At 41.2% G+C, this 17,527-nt stretch overlaps 1 protein-coding gene across 1 annotated transcript in view; it reads left to right on the top strand.

The window, feature by feature from the left end:
* Window positions 1-17,527, top strand: part of LOC132819354 (regulator of G-protein signaling 7) — a 453,401-nt gene that overhangs the window by 394,367 nt on the left and 41,507 nt on the right. The window contains exons 10-11 of the mRNA XM_060830815.1: window positions 14,625-14,723; window positions 14,820-14,881. Coding sequence (XP_060686798.1) covers window positions 14,625-14,723; window positions 14,820-14,881 — 161 coding nt within the window. The remainder of the gene's footprint in view (window positions 1-14,624; window positions 14,724-14,819; window positions 14,882-17,527) is intronic.

Genomic DNA, 17,527 nt, shown 5'->3' with positions numbered 1-17,527 from the left:
GCAATATTCTGCCTCCACAGTACCACCAGAGATCCACCCAGGGAACCCTGAGTGCTGAGTAGTTCCCTCCTTTGTCCATTTCAGTGTCATTCTGAGTTTCTATACATAACATCAGCTCCCCCAAGTCTCTGAATAGATTTGACCCCATTGGCTTATACACGATGTGTGATTTCCGACCATGGTCAAAAACGGAGGGGGGAGCTTTCAAATCTATCTTCTCCAAGGGAGGGAACATTAGAGATAGGGATGTACAATTCCTATCATTCCATGCAATCTTATCCTGATACAGGGCTATCATACATTCCATGCCCTTCCTGTTTTGGTTCCACCCAAGCAGAAAGAAGACTATGTGGGCAACTGGTCTACCGGAGGCGACATGCATAGCAATTGCTTTTATTCAGAGTTTCAACAGTGTACTTTACCCATTCAACCCAGACATTTGCGCCCCCATATCCAGTTTCTATTTCAAAGGTCTGCTTCAAGTCCTTCACCTCTATAATTTTTAACCACCTTTGGGTCATTGGGAGGGGCAAAAGGATGTATCTTATTATCAAGTTGTTTGGTTCATTTTCTGTTTCCTATGGCTATTTGGAAACAGCAGCCCAAAAAACACTTCCCAGTGGCAGCCATTACTATCTTTAAATTGTTACTAAGGAGTCGAGATCCGTTTTTACGGGGAAAGGAGTCTTCAGAGGAGGTATTTTTGACGGTGAGATTTATCGGTAGCACTTTTTGTCAGGACAGTTTAAGGCTGGGCGAAAGGGGGCTCTATGGAGAGTGATGCCAGGTGGCGGTTTTTGTGAACCATACCTTCTGTCCAGTAGGGTCTTAAGAAGGATTTCAGAGGAAATATACACCCTCTGATACTTTACATCTGTGCATTCTACTAGATTGCAAGCATCAACTTCTATTACTTGTGGATATTCAGACTCAGGGACCGTTAATAACAAATATGGAGATGACAGCATGGTTTGACAAAATCCCAATACTAAGTAGGCTAATATGGTAACCCTAAGCGTCCCCAGCTATCCTATAATAGTATAATAGTATTGAAGGACCGAGAGATTTAGCATGCAAGACAATATACAGATATCAAAAAGAAACTATCCCGCGTCCACATAAAAGTCAGTTACTTAAAGTCTTTTGAGTCTGAGTTTCAGTGGTTCTTCTGTCGATTCGGCTGTCCAGATGCCTTCCTTAACCGGGGATTCCACCGGTCCTTTAGTCCTGCTGTAGTGAGTCCAGCCTCTCTCCGCTGTGAGTAGCACCGTTTCAGTAGTCAAAAGAGCCTGGTACGGTCCCTCCCAATCCGGTTGCAATTTAGTTTCTGTTCATGACTTAATTAGGACCCAATCTCCCAGCCGGATGGGATGAATGGTGAATTCAAGGGGCGGAGTCTGTGCCAGTAATCCTTGTCTCCTAAGAAAAGTCAAAGACGAGGACAAACCCAGTATATACTTTTTAAAGGACGGATCTTTAGTCTCCAGGGTTGGCAGTTCCCCTTTCATTCCCAGTTAGGGCAGGCCAAACAATATCTCATAAGGGGACAGCCCCAGATCTTTCCTTGGGGCTGTCCGCACACACAAAAGGGCTATAGGTAAACACTTAGTCCAAGAGAGTCTGGTTTCTACTACTAATTTCGATAACTGCTTCTTGGGTGTCTTGTTCATTCTCTCAACCTTTCCTGATAAAGGTGGGTGCAAGGAGTGTGGAACTCCCAGGAGACGCCTAACCCTTCATTACTCCCTGGAGTACCCTGGAAGTAAAATGAGTTCCCTGATCTGAATCTATGCATTCTACTATCTCATATCTGGGGTTTATGTGTTCAAGTATTACCTTGGACACCCCACTTGCGGTGGCAGTGGCTAAAGGGTAGGCCTCCACCCATCCAGATATACCTCAGTCTTCCCACTTGGGGTAATTCGGTATAATCTACCTGAAAGTTCTGAAATGGTCGGAGTCTAGGTTCTCTCCCTCCTGGGACTTGTTTCCTCAATACCTTCTTGTTGATTTTCTTGCATGTTATACATCCCTCACATATCTGTTTGGCTATCGTATAGATCCCTTTGCATCTATATTTCCTTAAGACCAAATCACACATTGCTTGCACCCCCAAGAGACTCCTCTGGTGTAAGACAGCCATAATTTCTCGCATCATCATCTTATTTAGCATCTCCTGGCCATCAGGTAGCATCCAGCGCTCTTCTACTGTCCGTATAGCTCCTTGTTCTTCTAACACTCTCTTTTCCTTAGAGCGAAATATCGGTCTCCTCCCAGGTTCCTGCACCATTGGTACCAAAATCTATATTGTAGCAGGCTGAGGGTTCAGAGCTGCCTCCTTAGTGACTTCATCCGCCAATCTATTTCCCTTTGCTTCGCGAACATTTCCCTGCTGATGTCCATTTATGTGGACTATCACTATTTCCTTTGGCAATGAAAGGGATTCCAATACTTGCTTTACCAATTCCTCATGAGCCAGTTCTTTACCCCTACCATTTATCAGTGCCCTCTCCTGCCACATCTTCCCAAATGTGTGTGCCACCCCGAAGGCATACTTAGAATCTCTGTATACAGTTCCTTCTTTGCCTTCCAAGAACTTAAGGGCCCTTCCTAGTGCATAAAGTTCGCAAGTTTGCACCAATCAATCATTGGGTAGTCAACTAGCCTCAATAATACTCCCCAGTATTCCATCCACTACTGCATATCCATTGTGTCTTTTACCTTCAATCACTCTGGAGGACCCATGAATGAACATCCTGGCCCCTGCATGTAGAAGGATATCTCTAAGGTCCATTCTTACTTTAGTCTGATATTCTATAATGTCGAGGCAGTCATGTTCTGGGTCTGAGGGAGCTTCATCCTCCCCTTTCCAGAGAAAGGTAGCTGGATTCAGACAAATATCTGTGATCAATGTAAGATCATCCCTCTCTATTAGAATTGCTTCATAGTTTAGAATTCTAGAGTCCGTCAGCCACCGCCCTGCTTTCTGATTTAATATGGTCCATACTTGATGTGGGGTGCTGACTATTAAGGCTCCCCCAAAAGTGAGTTTCCGACTCTCCTCTACCAATAAGACTGTTGCTGCCACAGCCTGCACACACTCTGGCCAGTAATGTAGCTTTCCATTCTTTAATTAACAATGAATTAATGCTGCCATGTTTTAAATTAGCAATATGACAGGTCATTGAGAGAGTGTGAAGGAATCCTGTCAATTAATATTGATTCAGGCTAATACAATTGATATATTATAAATATTAATTATTAATTATATATATTATATAAATGAAATAATCATTACCTGTAATTCAGGGTGGAAACGCATCAAGTGGCTAAAACATTTTAAAAGTGTAATTGCGTAGCTCTGTTTGTTTACCAGTCACTTATGACTTCTCATTCTGTTTCTGTAATTGTTTTGCTCGAGCACATTCATTTTTTAAAACAGATTCCATCGCACCATTTGCAGTTTATTCAATCCCCAATTTGGTGGCAGTATCTTGTCATGAGCACAAAACTGATTCTTCGTGCCTCCCATCACAAAACTGTCACCATAGTCCAATTAACTCTTTCGTTCCCGCTCCCATGTTACGTTGCCAGATCAATTGCTGAGCTGATTTAACCAACTGAACAGCTTTAGGGCCACCTAATGGCCATTCTTCATCACCCAATGTTTTGTTTAAACCTTTATTTTTGTTTTAAGAAATATTGCAATATTTCTTGCTCCCTATAGCTTCAAATACCAATTTATCAATTTATGCTTGTCTAACTTTAAAGCCTGTTCCTAACTATACATTTTGAAATCTTACTTGTAAACATATATTTATATATTATAAATTCATTTATTCAGTATTTAATATTTAAAATGTAAAATGCATACAGTTCCGAACTTTGAAATTTACTATTATTACCTGGTTTTAGTCACTTAATTTAAATCCAAAATTAGTTTTCTTAAGTAGTCCTGACCAGTCATTACTCAATTACATTGCTATAGGTCATGGAATAACTGGAGTTGTCTTAAAAGGATTTGTCCATTCAAGTTAAAAACAAACTTATAATGCATGAATAATGGCCGAATCCAAGATCACAGATATTAACCATAGGATTGATTTATTACAATCTAATGTTGAACTGAAACTTCAACTGTCATTGAGGGAGGGAACTTTCTGAATAAAGCTATGGCTTAAAATTAAGTGAAAACAAATGAGTCTGAAACACAAAAAAAGGTGTTCATGTTGTTTTCCTCCGTATTAAGCTGATTTGAAATCGCTTTTATGTAAGGATAAAAGTGGTTAATTAGAAGCTGATAGTAACGCAGTCATGACCTGTAAAAGAACAGGAGTTAACATTTTATTTCATGATCACTGTAAAATCCTTAACCTTAAAAGAAACCATGTTAAATTTCCATAATAGAAATCAGATTCAAAACAGTCCCGGATCTCAAGGGTTAAACTTTCTATTAGCTGTACAGCTCTTTTCTCTCTCTCTCTCTCTCTCTCTCTGTGTCTCTCTCTCTCTCTCTCTCTCACACACACACGCACACTATCTCACAGACACTTTTTGAGCTTCCCGCAACAACAACTCTAGATGATTCTTGCTCCACCCCTCTATAATCACAATTTTTTTTGATGTCTGGCCATGATTTAGTTACAAAGTATATCCTCAGTAGACCTTCAGCTACTAGCCCTTCCAACACTAAGCATAATCTGATCCCTCCTGACTGAAAGGCTGTTTTCTGTTGACATATAAATTCAAATATTTACAAACACAGTCTTCATCCAACCCATACTTTGGCCAGAAGACGGCAGGGTGAAGAATGGATTCCTTAGTCCATACAAAGCAACAATATTTAATCATCTTTTTGCTATCTCTTCCCCTTGTGCAAGTATTGTTTTTCCAATTCCACAGCATCCTGCCCAACGGACTTTCTGGAGGTATGTTGTCAGGAACCCCGCCTCCATTTCCATTTTTTTTTCGGAGGCTTATACTTTACCCTTGGCACAGCCCATATTGAGTTCTTTCGTTCGACACTTATTAACGACTAGAACTCAATCCCAGCCACCAAGGGAGCACTTAAAAGTCAATTTCCCTACCTTGGTCCATGCACGGAGTTGCCTGGCTCCCTGTACCTACTTACTTTCACCTGGTTCAGATAGACTCTCATCGGATCTCAATCAGTCAACCAGAAGGAAGAACCCACAGCCGAGGAACACAGGTCCATTCTGCTGGTGATGATGGATATCCCGGACACGAGCCCCCAAATTGTGAGAAACAAAACTCACATATTAATAAATTTCAGTCCGAGTCAAGTTCTGAAGCAGCAAATTTTATTGATACGTACTTGCAAGAACGGGTGCCTAACGAGTAAGCACCCTGATCTGAGGGTTACATTGTGATTCATGCTGTTCAGCTGTGTCTCTTGGTCCTCCCCTTTCACCCCATTGATTTCTTTTACTGTAGCGCGTAGCCTATCACAAGCTCTAGCTTCTCTCCGCCTCTGTTTACTTCTCCCATTACTCTAAGCCTGTCGCCCCTTACTCTTATTTATCTCGTTCCTTATATGTGACTATCCTAGCATAGTTTGCTGTCTTCGTGCCATCATCCTGCCAAACTAAATTCCATCCATTGGCCACTTCTCTCCTGAGACTGGCACACTATTCTCCTGTTACTGGTACATCCTGCTACACGGTCGCTCTGCCCTATTAGTCATAGATAATTCTACCTGTTTTCGCTTCTTCTGTTTTCCTATGCCTGGTATATCACGCTCCACGATTCCTCTGCCTTATTAGTCATAGATAATTCTATCTGTTTTCGCTTCTCACTGTTTAGTATTTGCATGCGCAGTCTAATTTTATAATGTAAGCTTTTGCAGAAGCAACACCTGTTCCCTTATTCTGCACAATTTTAACCCTATACCTTACAGTTCATTGTTTGCTGATGTTTCATCCTGAGCCATTTTCTTGGCACCTTTTATTAGTAGTGGTTTGTTATTGTCTTCCATTCAGAGGCAATGTGAAAAGGCCAAGTCTATCTCCACTGAAACAGAAATCAAGTATGTGCTGTAGGTGTAATTCTGAACCACAGTAGGCATTGTTCTGGCTATTTAGCCAACTGAGCTAACTGACCCTCATAACAGATCTAAGCCAATATAAATGCTGATTAGTTATTATTGAAGGAACTCAATCTCTAGAAGTTATTCAGCCATTAATACCTACTTGTTATCTTTTGAAAAAATTACAAATGACTGATTTTAAAAACTGGTTAATTTCACAGTGTATATTACAAGACTAATAAACTGATTTGAAGATTCAAACCCTTTTCAAGTTTCTTTCTCAGTTTATCATGTTCTGCTGATCCTTTAATTATTCTGTAATTGTTCCCAGATATCTGTCACTATCAAAATACCATATACACCAAATGATTTCCCAACAAGCCTGGAATAAGTGGAGCTAAGCATTAATAAAGTCCTATCAAATGGACATTATGCATTGGGAAAATTATAGTGCAATTTCAGTTGGAATTTCCCTTGGACAGATGGTGGCAGTCAAATATCAGTTCGCAGTTCTAAATGAGATTCAAAATATTTCTATTTGTGATGGGATGTCAAAATTTAAACTCCCAATGGTTTATCAGGCTAGTTTCTGTATTATGATCAGTACATTTTATCTATGATTCGGTCCTGATTTTATCTTTACATTTTCTTTTGTGCCAATAAGTGTGAATATACCAGCTAAAAAAAACGTTTTCAATGTTGTCATTCATCAGTTCATCAGTTCCCTATTTGGAAGTTATGTTCCACAGAGTAGTTGTTCTCATGTTACAAATTTTTATTGATAAGGCCAAGCTCATTGTCCATGTGAAAACGATAGAAGAACATGGACCATTCAATAAACCAAAAGAATAGCAATCGATTTTCATATCGAAAAATGTATCATTGTGCATGGAAAAGATCTCTCAAATATTTGTACACAATGAGACAAGTGTCTTTATGGATGGATGGATATGGGTAACCATTTGTTTGCTAACACTCCTGTGGAGCACCAGGCACGACATTAAAGTTGCTATAAGAACTAAATTAAAATCAGCCCACTTAGATATGTTCCAGCAGAGGTAGCTCTTCGTATTCACAGAGGACTTCACCGATGAACTATCCTTGAAAAAAAAAAGAAACAGAATGAATCTCAACATATAAAGTCAGGGAGATCAAACTAAACAATTTCTGCAGTGTCCATGTAAAGAAATCTAAAGCTAGCATACCCTGCATTACAATCATCAAACCATTTGCTGAAGGTTGCCAACGCTGCAACAACTGACAGCAACATTTGACCTTGTGCAGGGAAGATGTCACTCAGTTTTAGCTTTTCACTTTACAGCTGACTCACAATAATTCAGCGCCTCGAAAATGGATTTCCAATAACATGATTTCAAAGTGAGGTTTGGCCATATATTCGATAATGCTAAGTAATAACAAGATATTATTCATTCATTCCGTATACACACAACAAACAAGTAGCAGAGTATGTCATTTAGCCCCTTGAGTTTAATCACAATTCAATAAAACCATGCTTGATCTGATTACAGTCTCAAATGCACACACTACCTACCCTTGATAATCTTTCAGCACCTTGCTTAACAAGAATTTCAACGAGTCAAGAGTGTGTTGCTGGAAAAGCACCACAGGTCAGGCAGCACCCCAGGAGAAGGAAAATCGACGTGGGAGGGGAAATTGTGGTCTTTAAATAAGGAGGCCATCTGGTGTGTTCAGTGGTGGAACTGGTCCTCCTGGGAGTAGATCCGTTGGGGGTTGAGGAATTAGGAATAAGGGATAGCATTTTTGCAGGAGGCAGAGTGGGAGGAGGTGTAATCCCGCCCACCTTCTGAGGAGCCCCATCTTATCCCAGTTCCGACCTTCCAGCTCAGCACTGTCCTCATCACCCATCCCATCTGTCCATCTTCCTTCCCACGTATCTGCTCCACCCTCCCCTCAGACCTACCACCTTTACCCCCACCTCCATCCACCTATTGAACTCTCAGCTACCTACCCCCAGACCCACACGCCCTCCCATTTATCTCTCAGCCACTGGCCCATAAGCCTCATTCCTGATGAAGGGTCCCTGCCTGAAACGCCAATTTTCCTGCTCTTTGGATGCTGCCTGATCTGTTGTACCTTTCCAGCACCACATGCTTGACTCTAATCTACAGCATCTGCAGTCCTCGCTTTAGCCAAGAATTTCAAGGATTCTGCTGCCACCACTTTTTTTAAGTAGCACAGACTTATGAACCTCTGAGAGAAATGGAATCATCTGTTCTCTGTTTTAAATTAGTGACCCCTGAATTTTAAACACTAACGCTTCGTTCTAGATTCTCCCATAACAGGAAACATCCTCTCTGCATCTTCGCTACCAAACATTCTCAGGATCTTATATGAGTTAATCACGTCATCTCATCCCCTGAAGTAAACTGTGCCTCGCGTCTGGTGGAGATCTAACTTCTGGCATTGGCATTTCTGATGTAATTTTCCATTCCCTCACTAGATCCAGGAAGATGAGAGTTCATGGTGTAGAATCTTCTTTCCATTAGCAACTCTGTTGGAGTTATCCTTGGAATTCCATGCGATGTGGTCCTATAGGGTCCGGGACAGTTTAATATCAAACAAATCTGTAGGCAGTTTCTTTAAGCCTGCCTTCAAGATTTGGATTGCCCTTTCTGCCAGACCATTGGATGATGCATGGTATGGAGCTGTCCTTACATGTAGAATTACATTTGACTTGAGGAAATTACTCTAATTCCCTGCTGGTAAATGATAGCCCATTATCTATGACCAACACATCCCGGAGTCTGTGTATTGCAAAAGATACATGCAATTTTTCTATTGTTCCCATGCTTGACAAATTAATTCTATGCACATTCAACCACTTTGAGTGGGCATCTACAATGACTAAGAAAATTGAGCCTACGAAAGGACCTGCGAAGTCAAGGTGTAACTGAGCCCAGGGTTTACCTGGCCATTTCCAAGAATGCGGGGAAGCTACTGGTGGCAAGTTTTGTCCTTGTTGGCACTCCGGGCACTGCCCCGCCAAAGCAGCTATGTCTGCATGCAACCCTGGCCACCAGATATAACTTCTCACCAAAATATTCAAATTGGAAACCCTTGGATAACCCGAAGGAGTTTAACTGGTTTCTGGCAGCAGCCATTGCTTACAACAATCACTCTTGCTCCCCATAGTTATATGGCATTTCTCCATGGTGATCTGGTGTCTCCAGGTCAAATAAGGTTTCCATTCTGGTTGTAGTAGCCCTTTTATTCCCCCATCACCACCAGCTGTTTCAGTTTCATTTCCTGACTCCAAATATGACAGCCAAATCTTCCTTCTCTATTTGGGTGCTGTCATGTTCTGCATTAGCCAAAGTCCTGGATGCATGCGCCATTGGGCGTTCTTCATTGGGCCAACTATGAGCTAATGCAACTTGATACCTAATGGGAGGCAGCGTGTGTCAATACCAGTTCTCCCTTGACATCAGAGTGTGTCAGCATCTTAGAGGATGATAGCAGTTTCTTCACTTCCCTGAAAGCTATGGTTTGGTTACATGACCATTTCTAAGGCTAACCTTTTTTAAAGGGTTGATGCAAAGGTGCCACGATGGAGGCCAGCTTATGTATGAACTTTCCGTAATAATTCACCAGCCCAAGGAAAGACATGGGAGATGGGGCATCTTTGACCACTGTCACTTTATCTTCCAACGGATGTAACCCAGTCTTGTCAACCCTGTGGCCCAAATAGGTCACTTGGGGTGCTTGGAACACACATTTTTCCATTCTAAGGCGTACACCTGCCTGGGAGAAATATCTAAGGATGGTGTCCTTAGCCAAACTCCTGGACTCATACACCATTAGGCATTTCTGTTTATTGGGCCAAGTTGTCTAAGTGCTCCTTTTTGGTCTTCCCTGTTATTAACGCATCATTTAGATAAATGCTGACCTGCAGTAGGAGAAAGTGAGTCGAGAGTGTGTTGCTGGGTAAGCACAGCAGATCAGGGAACTTCCAAGGAGCAGGAGAATCAACGTTTGATGAAGGACTTATGCCCAAAATACTGATTCTCCTGTTCCTTAGGTGCTACCTGACTTGCTAACTTGTGGTAGACCTTGTAAAATGTTCTCCTTCATCCACTGAAAAATTGCACATGCTGATGATACACCAAATGGCAACCTTGAATAATGGTACATATTAATTGGAGCATACGTCTGGTAATCCTCATCTAACCATAATTGCAGGTTTGCATGGCTCATGTCCAGCTTCGTGAAGGACAGACCCCCACCAGCTTTGCGTGTGAATCCTCTATCTGAGAAATTGGGTATTTATCCAGCTGTGAAAAACAGTTTCTTTAAAATCCCCACAAAGCTGAACAGACCCATTTGGCTTCAAACTTGGTATGACTTGTGCTGCCCATTCCACCAATTGTACTGGTTTGATGATTCCTTCGGTTTCCAGCCTTTTGCATTCTGCCTCTACTTTTGCGCATGGGCAAATGGCATTGGGCAGGCCTTACAGAATTGTGGAAATGCTTCCTGGTCAATGTGCAAGTTGGCCTTGCCTCCTTTGATAATATCTATACCTTCCTGAATGATTTCCAAGTATTTAATTTGGACTTCACTCAGACAGCCATTTTCTTATTGAAAAATGTTAAGCCAATTTAAACTAATTTTGTCCCATTAGGCTTGGGCCTGAGCCTTTTACTACAATCAATGGTTACTAAGCCAGCTGCTTCTCATAAGAGTTCAGAATTAAAATTGTGCCCTTAATCTGTAAAGGTTCCCCAGTGTAGGTTCTCAATCTAGCTGAGATCTTTCACAAATTTAAGAGTTGGAGTCCCAAGCGAATTTTGTTAAAGACTTGTTCTGTGATCACTGAATTGGCCGCACTGATATTCGCCTCCATTTGAACCCGATGACCATTTAACCAGATGTGTATTTTGATTGGTTCTGATTTGGATATTGGGTGGACTTTCCAGGGTGTGCAATCTCCTCGATACTGGCTTATGAGTTCTCTTACTCTGTTTAGGTCTGGTAGAACTCCTTTTCTGTCTCAAGTCCACATACCAGCAGCAACTACAATGTCTTGCTGGCCTGGATACTGAAGAAAGTTCTAACCGTTTGGCTGAGGCTCGGAGTTTTGCTGTGGGCTGAAGTAAAGTGGCTCTATTCAGAATATGTCCCAAGTGAGGCTATGTAATTGCCTGCATTCAAGCATGTTCCCCAAGCTCAGTTGGACTGGCCAGGTGTCCACTTCCATCAGAATACTCTGCAACTCAAATGCTCCACATTTGCAATAATGAAGTTAGTTGTAGTACTTGTTCGAAGTCCAGTTGGGCTTCAGCCAGTAGATCCTTTTGCATTGTGACATCATTAATCCCACATACCAACAGTCTCTCAGCCTGTTATGAAGGGTTAAAACAAAATAACATGCCTCTGCCTTAACCTAATCAAAAATCTCAACACAAATTCCCCTGGCTCTCAAATTGCCAAGTAAAACCAATATTATCTGAGAATTAGAGGAGGCTTAGGGTTGTAATACCCCAATACTAAATCTGGCAAATCTTGAAATGTTTCAGCCTTCAGTTTCCCTGGTGCCTCAGTGCAAGTTAAACTCCTAATAACCAAAAAAGTTATGGGTCCATAAACTGTCAGGAGAGTTACCCATTGCTTTTCATCTGCCTCAATGTCATTTATCCAAAATAGATCACACATGTTTTTCACGCTGCCCAGTCTTTGATGGCAGGGTTGAAAATGTCAAGCTTCCCAAATAAAATGATGTCAGAAGTGCTCACCACAACTCAAAGATGTCTGTTGCAAGTGAATTTCTTCAGGAACATATCCATTGAAATAAGTCCAGCGAGGCTAGTACACGTCATCAAATCATCCTCTATTTCCACATGCCTAATATTTGGCTTTGGTTCAGCCCCCTCAGAGCCAGCTCTCAGAGTGTCAGAATATCTGACACTCCTGTTTCTGTCTGTCAGGCAGGGCTCCCTAATTGGACCAGATTAATGGTCCCAATCAGGGAACTCATATTAAGACGTCCACCTGGCTGACGTTGTTACAATCCCCACTCCCTGTTTGGATGTTGCACATCATTACCATGATTCAGGCATCTGTTGCTTTATCTTTTTGGTGTGAATTCTCAAATGGTCAATTCACCAACAAATCACCTGTAGGATTTTGGATTGACCAAACTGCTCAATCTATCTGCAGCAGAATGTTGTTTACAAAGTCCTCTTTGTCAATGCCCTTTCTCTTCCTATGACTGTGTAATACAAGGTAATACCTGAGTTTGATCCATTTAATTGATTTTGAAGTACATTACAGTGGTGGCACAGTGGCTCAGTGGCTAGCACTGCTGCCTTATAGCACTAGGGTTCCAGGTTCAATTCCAGCCTTGGGTGACCGTCTGTGTGGAGTTTGCATATTCTTCCTGTGTCTGTGTGGGTTTCCTCCCACTTTCCAAAAATGTGTAGGTGAGGTGAATTGGCCATGCTAAATTGTCCATAGCATTAGTCAGAGGGGGATGGCTTACTCTTCAGAGAGTCAGTGTGGACTTGTTGGGCAAAACGGCCTGGTTCTACACTGGAGGTAATCTAATCACTTTCCTTTTCAGAGCCATCACCAAATGTATTTTCTCAGGTCACTCTTCAGGGTTACTCTTGAAGGAATATTTGCAGCTGTCCTGGATGTTATCTCTAACTCCCTTATCTTTATAGTCACAGAAACAAAGTGCACAGTTCTCTCATGGCTCCAGCATTATTTTTCCAATTATTTTGCAGACTTTTGTTGACAATCTATACATCTTCTAATCCTGCCTTCCTGTTCTGATATTCAATGTGTCGATGTTTAGTCAGATTATCCATTTCTTTTTCAGTGCCTAGGTGAGTTTGGATTGGGAACATATCAAGTAGCTAACTTATTGTGGCTTACAATGAACTTTAAAGTTCTCAAGCAGATTTGGAGCTCAAGTTGTGGATTAGGTGTTGACTTGCTCACCGAGCTAGTGAGTTTGTTTTCAGATGCTTCGTCACCATTCAAGATAACATCATCTAAGAAACAAAACCAGAAATGATATCACCTACTCCAACAAACCAGGGCACATAAATAGCAAGCGGGACAGAACACCAGCGCTTCAATGGAGGCTCACTGATGATGTTACCTAGAACAGTGACGAAACATCTGCAAGCAAACTCACAAGCTCAGCGAGTGAATCGACAGCCTTACAATGAAGTGCATGAATTGAGCATCTCAATGAATGAAGGGGAGAAAGGACAGACGTGTTTGGTCAATTTTGCCGAAACAAAGCCGCTAACTGGGAATATTTCTAGTCGTTAATGTGAAAGTAAGGTCTTCAGTTTGTATTCAGGTCTCCAGTTTTTTTATCTTCATTTCTTCTTTTTAAATAGTTTGGTAGATATAGGTATAAGATTGATTCCAGAGTATTAAAAACAAGTGTTTTAATAAAATGAAGTGTTCACTGTAGGGATACTTCAAGCATACAGAGCAGGGATACTAGAGTGATTTTAATTGATAACCTAATTAAAATATGACAGGCCAGATGATGTGTTGCATCTGCAGCATGTGAGTGCTGATGGATACCCATGGTGGTTGGCAGTGAACATATCTGTAACAAGTGTTTGCAGATTAAACAACTTTGGATCCAAGTTATCTGCACACTCCAAGAGACAGTCACATCCCTTAGAATAGAGAATTTAAAATTGGTCTGCGATCAAGGACAGGAGCATGTGATTATAAGTGAGAAAGATATGGGGATCTAAGAAGAAGCTCTTGACTGGCCTCTGTCCCTCCAATTGTCCAACAGTAATGATGTTCTTGCAATCTGTGTGGATGCAAGGTGGGGACTGTGGGGCGAATGCTAGACCTGACCACAACATTGCCAGTTAATGGGGAAATAAAAATAGAAATGTAGTAGTGATAGGAGACTGTATAATTAGCAAGATAGATACTGTCCCCAGTCTTCTCAGAGCCCCTTTCCACTCCTGTAATTGCTACAACCTGAAGAAAAATCCAATTCCTGAAGGATTCTTGTAGCCCATGCCATGCTCCTTTTATTTGGAATGCTCAGAGAGTGCATGCACCAGCCAATCATCTGTCCCTCAAGGGTCTGAGAATCCAAAGGTGGGAAATAATTAGTTTGCTCTGCCAAAGAACAACTGCCAGGTGCCCAATTCAGAGACTGAGATTTCAGATGTGAAAACGGTCCCTCCAGTCTAGTACAGTCCCAAGTGAGACGTTCTTTCCCTCCGTTTCTACCTTTTCGATAGCTTGTGATTTCCCTCTGTAAAATCAACAGGCTAAACATTATGGGACAATGCGTATTGACATGAGAAAAGGATGTTCCATAGTAACCAATGGTTGAGGTTAAATGAAATCACCTTCTGGATGAAATGAACAGCTGAACAAAAACTGGTTTTGTACTATGGAATCTTGGATTACAGTGAACGTTATGTGGGAGTAAGTTTTAACTGTGATTGCAAAATCCAGATTTCGGTAAATGTAAGATAACTTTACAACAAGTCAGTCCCGTTTAAGAGCTCTTAAATGTCCTCATTTGCATCCTGTTCTTCAGTCTGTCTATGGTCTACAAAACGATGTCCGAGGTCACAGTCCGACCCACACGCCTGCACCAGAAGCAAAGCAACCAACCGTAGAAGAGTTACATCAACAGGTTTGTAATATTAATCATATGTAACTTGCATGGTAGTATTAACCCTTTCCAGTTTGTTGAATTTGGTTGTCAAGTCTTTTCTTTTCCATTTTACAGATAAAGCACTGGCAAATGCAGCTAGATAGACACCGGTTAAAAATGTCCAAGGTTGCAGAGAGGTAACGTTCTGTTTCCCTATTTCATGGCTTTGTTGCAATTTTTCTGTTTGCCCACCACTCTTCCTCTTTAGTCCACTCTGTACCAGGCACCATCTCTCAACCCAGATTCACAGATGCTTTGAGTGCTAGTGTTTGAGAGCTTACTCCATTTGTTTGAGAGCTTTCATTTGGAGACCATTTGGTGTTGGAGTGCATGTAATGTTTGAGAGCTTTAAGTGTGCTTTAGTGGGTTAGATCTGATATTCCCCCCATCAGTCTGCTTGGAGGTCGAAGGTGAGAGGCTTCATTAAGTCCACTCAGTAGCCAGTCAATGCCTATCTGCCCACTCCTGATTCTAATGCAATATTATCTCTCTGATCTAATGCTGATTGCTTAATATGCAAATGAATAGAACTGCTGCTGATCAAATTCACTTGACTGTACCTATTCTTCCCTGTGCATGCCACTGCAGGGGACTGTAATTTTTGCGAGATTCAGCTATTTCTTTATGCTTCAGTGGTGGTCTTCTTCAAAGTATTTGAAACAATTCGTGGAGCTTGTCTTTTAGCTTTGTGCTAGTAAGTGGAAGCCAACTTTTACCAATCCCCAAATATGGGGCCACAAGACAAGGAAAGGAATTGATAGGGATGCACCTATTATTCTGTTTTGAAAGTCAGACATTAGTAGAAATAGCTAGTTAGCTATTCCTTGCAGATCCATTGATATAAAGCCTAATGTTAAATCTCTGTGGTGTTGGTGTTTAAATATAAGCTATTGGAAGGGACGTCCATTAAAAATTATATTCCAAACCAACCTACAAGGCAAACTCAATATTCTAATATCCTTACTCCTTCTATTCATTGACCCTTCAGTTGCTCTCACTGATGTTAAATCCACATCAACAGTAATCTATGCTTTCCTCTTTGGTATCTCAATTTGAAAACTAAATATTAGAGACAAGTAATTGATTTTTCTTTGAAGTCAATCACTTACGCATTTGGCAATTCAAGGCACATTAAGGAACTGAAAGAACTGCTACATTTCAAATCCCCTGCTTTTTTTCAAAGCCTTGCTTTCCTGTAGATTGTACCACCTTTATGACACTCTCAATTCATCACACTAAATTGCTTCTATCAGCCTTGCATCCACCCATACATCATATTATTAACCGTCATGACTCTGTCGGTAATAATTTCTTGTGGATTCAAGCCTCAGTCCGTACTTGAGCATATCATTTCAGCTGACATTGCAAAGCAGTAGTCAGGTAATGCTGCATTATTGGATATTCGGTCTTCTGGATGAAATATTAAAAGTACTAGGCAGAACATTACCAAGTCATTATTTGAAGGAGGCAAATTGAGGTCTGCAAGTATGCCAGCCAACATTCATCCATCCACAACAGCATTATTTCACCGGTCATTCATCCCGTTGGTATTTGTAGGACTTTCCGATGGAAAAGTCAGTCATTGTATTTGGCTATAATCCAAAACTAACTACATTTCAGAAGACTTCATTGGCTGTTTAGTCTTTTTGGTTATTCTGAGGATGTAAATGGCAATGATATAAATGCCATAATCCTAGATCAAATAATTAAACGTATGTTCCAGAATGCTGACAAACATGACCTTAATGTCCCAGGTCAGGCAACAGATATTCTGACTTCTTTCTTTTTACACTCTTACTAGTCTTTGCATAGTACACGGTTTTTATCTATTCATTCGTGGGATATCAGCACTGCTCGCTGAGGCAGCATTCATTCCCTGAATATGATGGTGGAGAGTTGCCTTTATAAACCATTGCAGTACAAGTTGAGTTATTATACCCACAGTGCCATGAAAAGTAAAGTTTCAGGATTTTACCTGAGGGACAGTGAATGAACGATAACATCATTCCACATCACGCTGAATGTGACTCGGAGGGGAACTGGTGATGGATCAATGCATTTGCTCCCTATGCCATTCTAAGTGATTAGAGGATGCAGGATTGAAAGGATTTGCTGCTTTTCTTTTAGTTTCTATGTCAATGCCATGTAATGCTTCCAATTTCATTCCTATAAAGTTTCATAGTGGTTTGGCACAACTGTGTGTTTCAGTGCCATTTCATTAGGCAGTTAAGAGTCAACCACATCGGTTTGGGCCTCACAGGGGAGGCAATGGCCCAGTGGCATTATCACTGGACTCTAAATCCAGCAACTCAGCTAAATGTTCTGGAAATCCAGGTTCAAATCTTGCTGTGGCCATTTGAATTTATCAAATTAAAAGGGAAATCTGAACTTACGAAGCTATTGATGACTATGGGACCATTGCTGATTGTCTGTGGGAAAAACAAACCATCTGGTTCACTATTGTGCTTCAGAGAAGGAAAGCTGCTCTTCTCACCTGGTCCGGCCTACATTTGATTCCAGACCCACAGCAATATGGTTGACTCAACTGCACTCTAGAGGCTCAGGAAGCCAATCAGTTCAAAGGTAGCTAGAGATGGGCAATAAGTGCTGGCCAGCCAGCGATGCCTATGTCCCATGAGTGAAATAAGTTAAAGAATCACACCCTGTTCATGTCAATTAAGGACTGCAATAATCATATCATGATGACTCTACTAATTCAAATTTCTCAGTTGCTGTGAGGGGATTGAACCCATATTTTTAGACCATTACTCTGGGCTGCTGGT

This window comes from Hemiscyllium ocellatum, chromosome 10 (genome assembly GCF_020745735.1).
Source record: "Hemiscyllium ocellatum isolate sHemOce1 chromosome 10, sHemOce1.pat.X.cur, whole genome shotgun sequence".
Taxonomy (NCBI): Eukaryota; Metazoa; Chordata; class Chondrichthyes; order Orectolobiformes; family Hemiscylliidae; genus Hemiscyllium; species Hemiscyllium ocellatum.
Note: the sequence above shows the minus strand (reverse complement) of the source record. Positions and strands in the feature narration are given on the sequence as shown.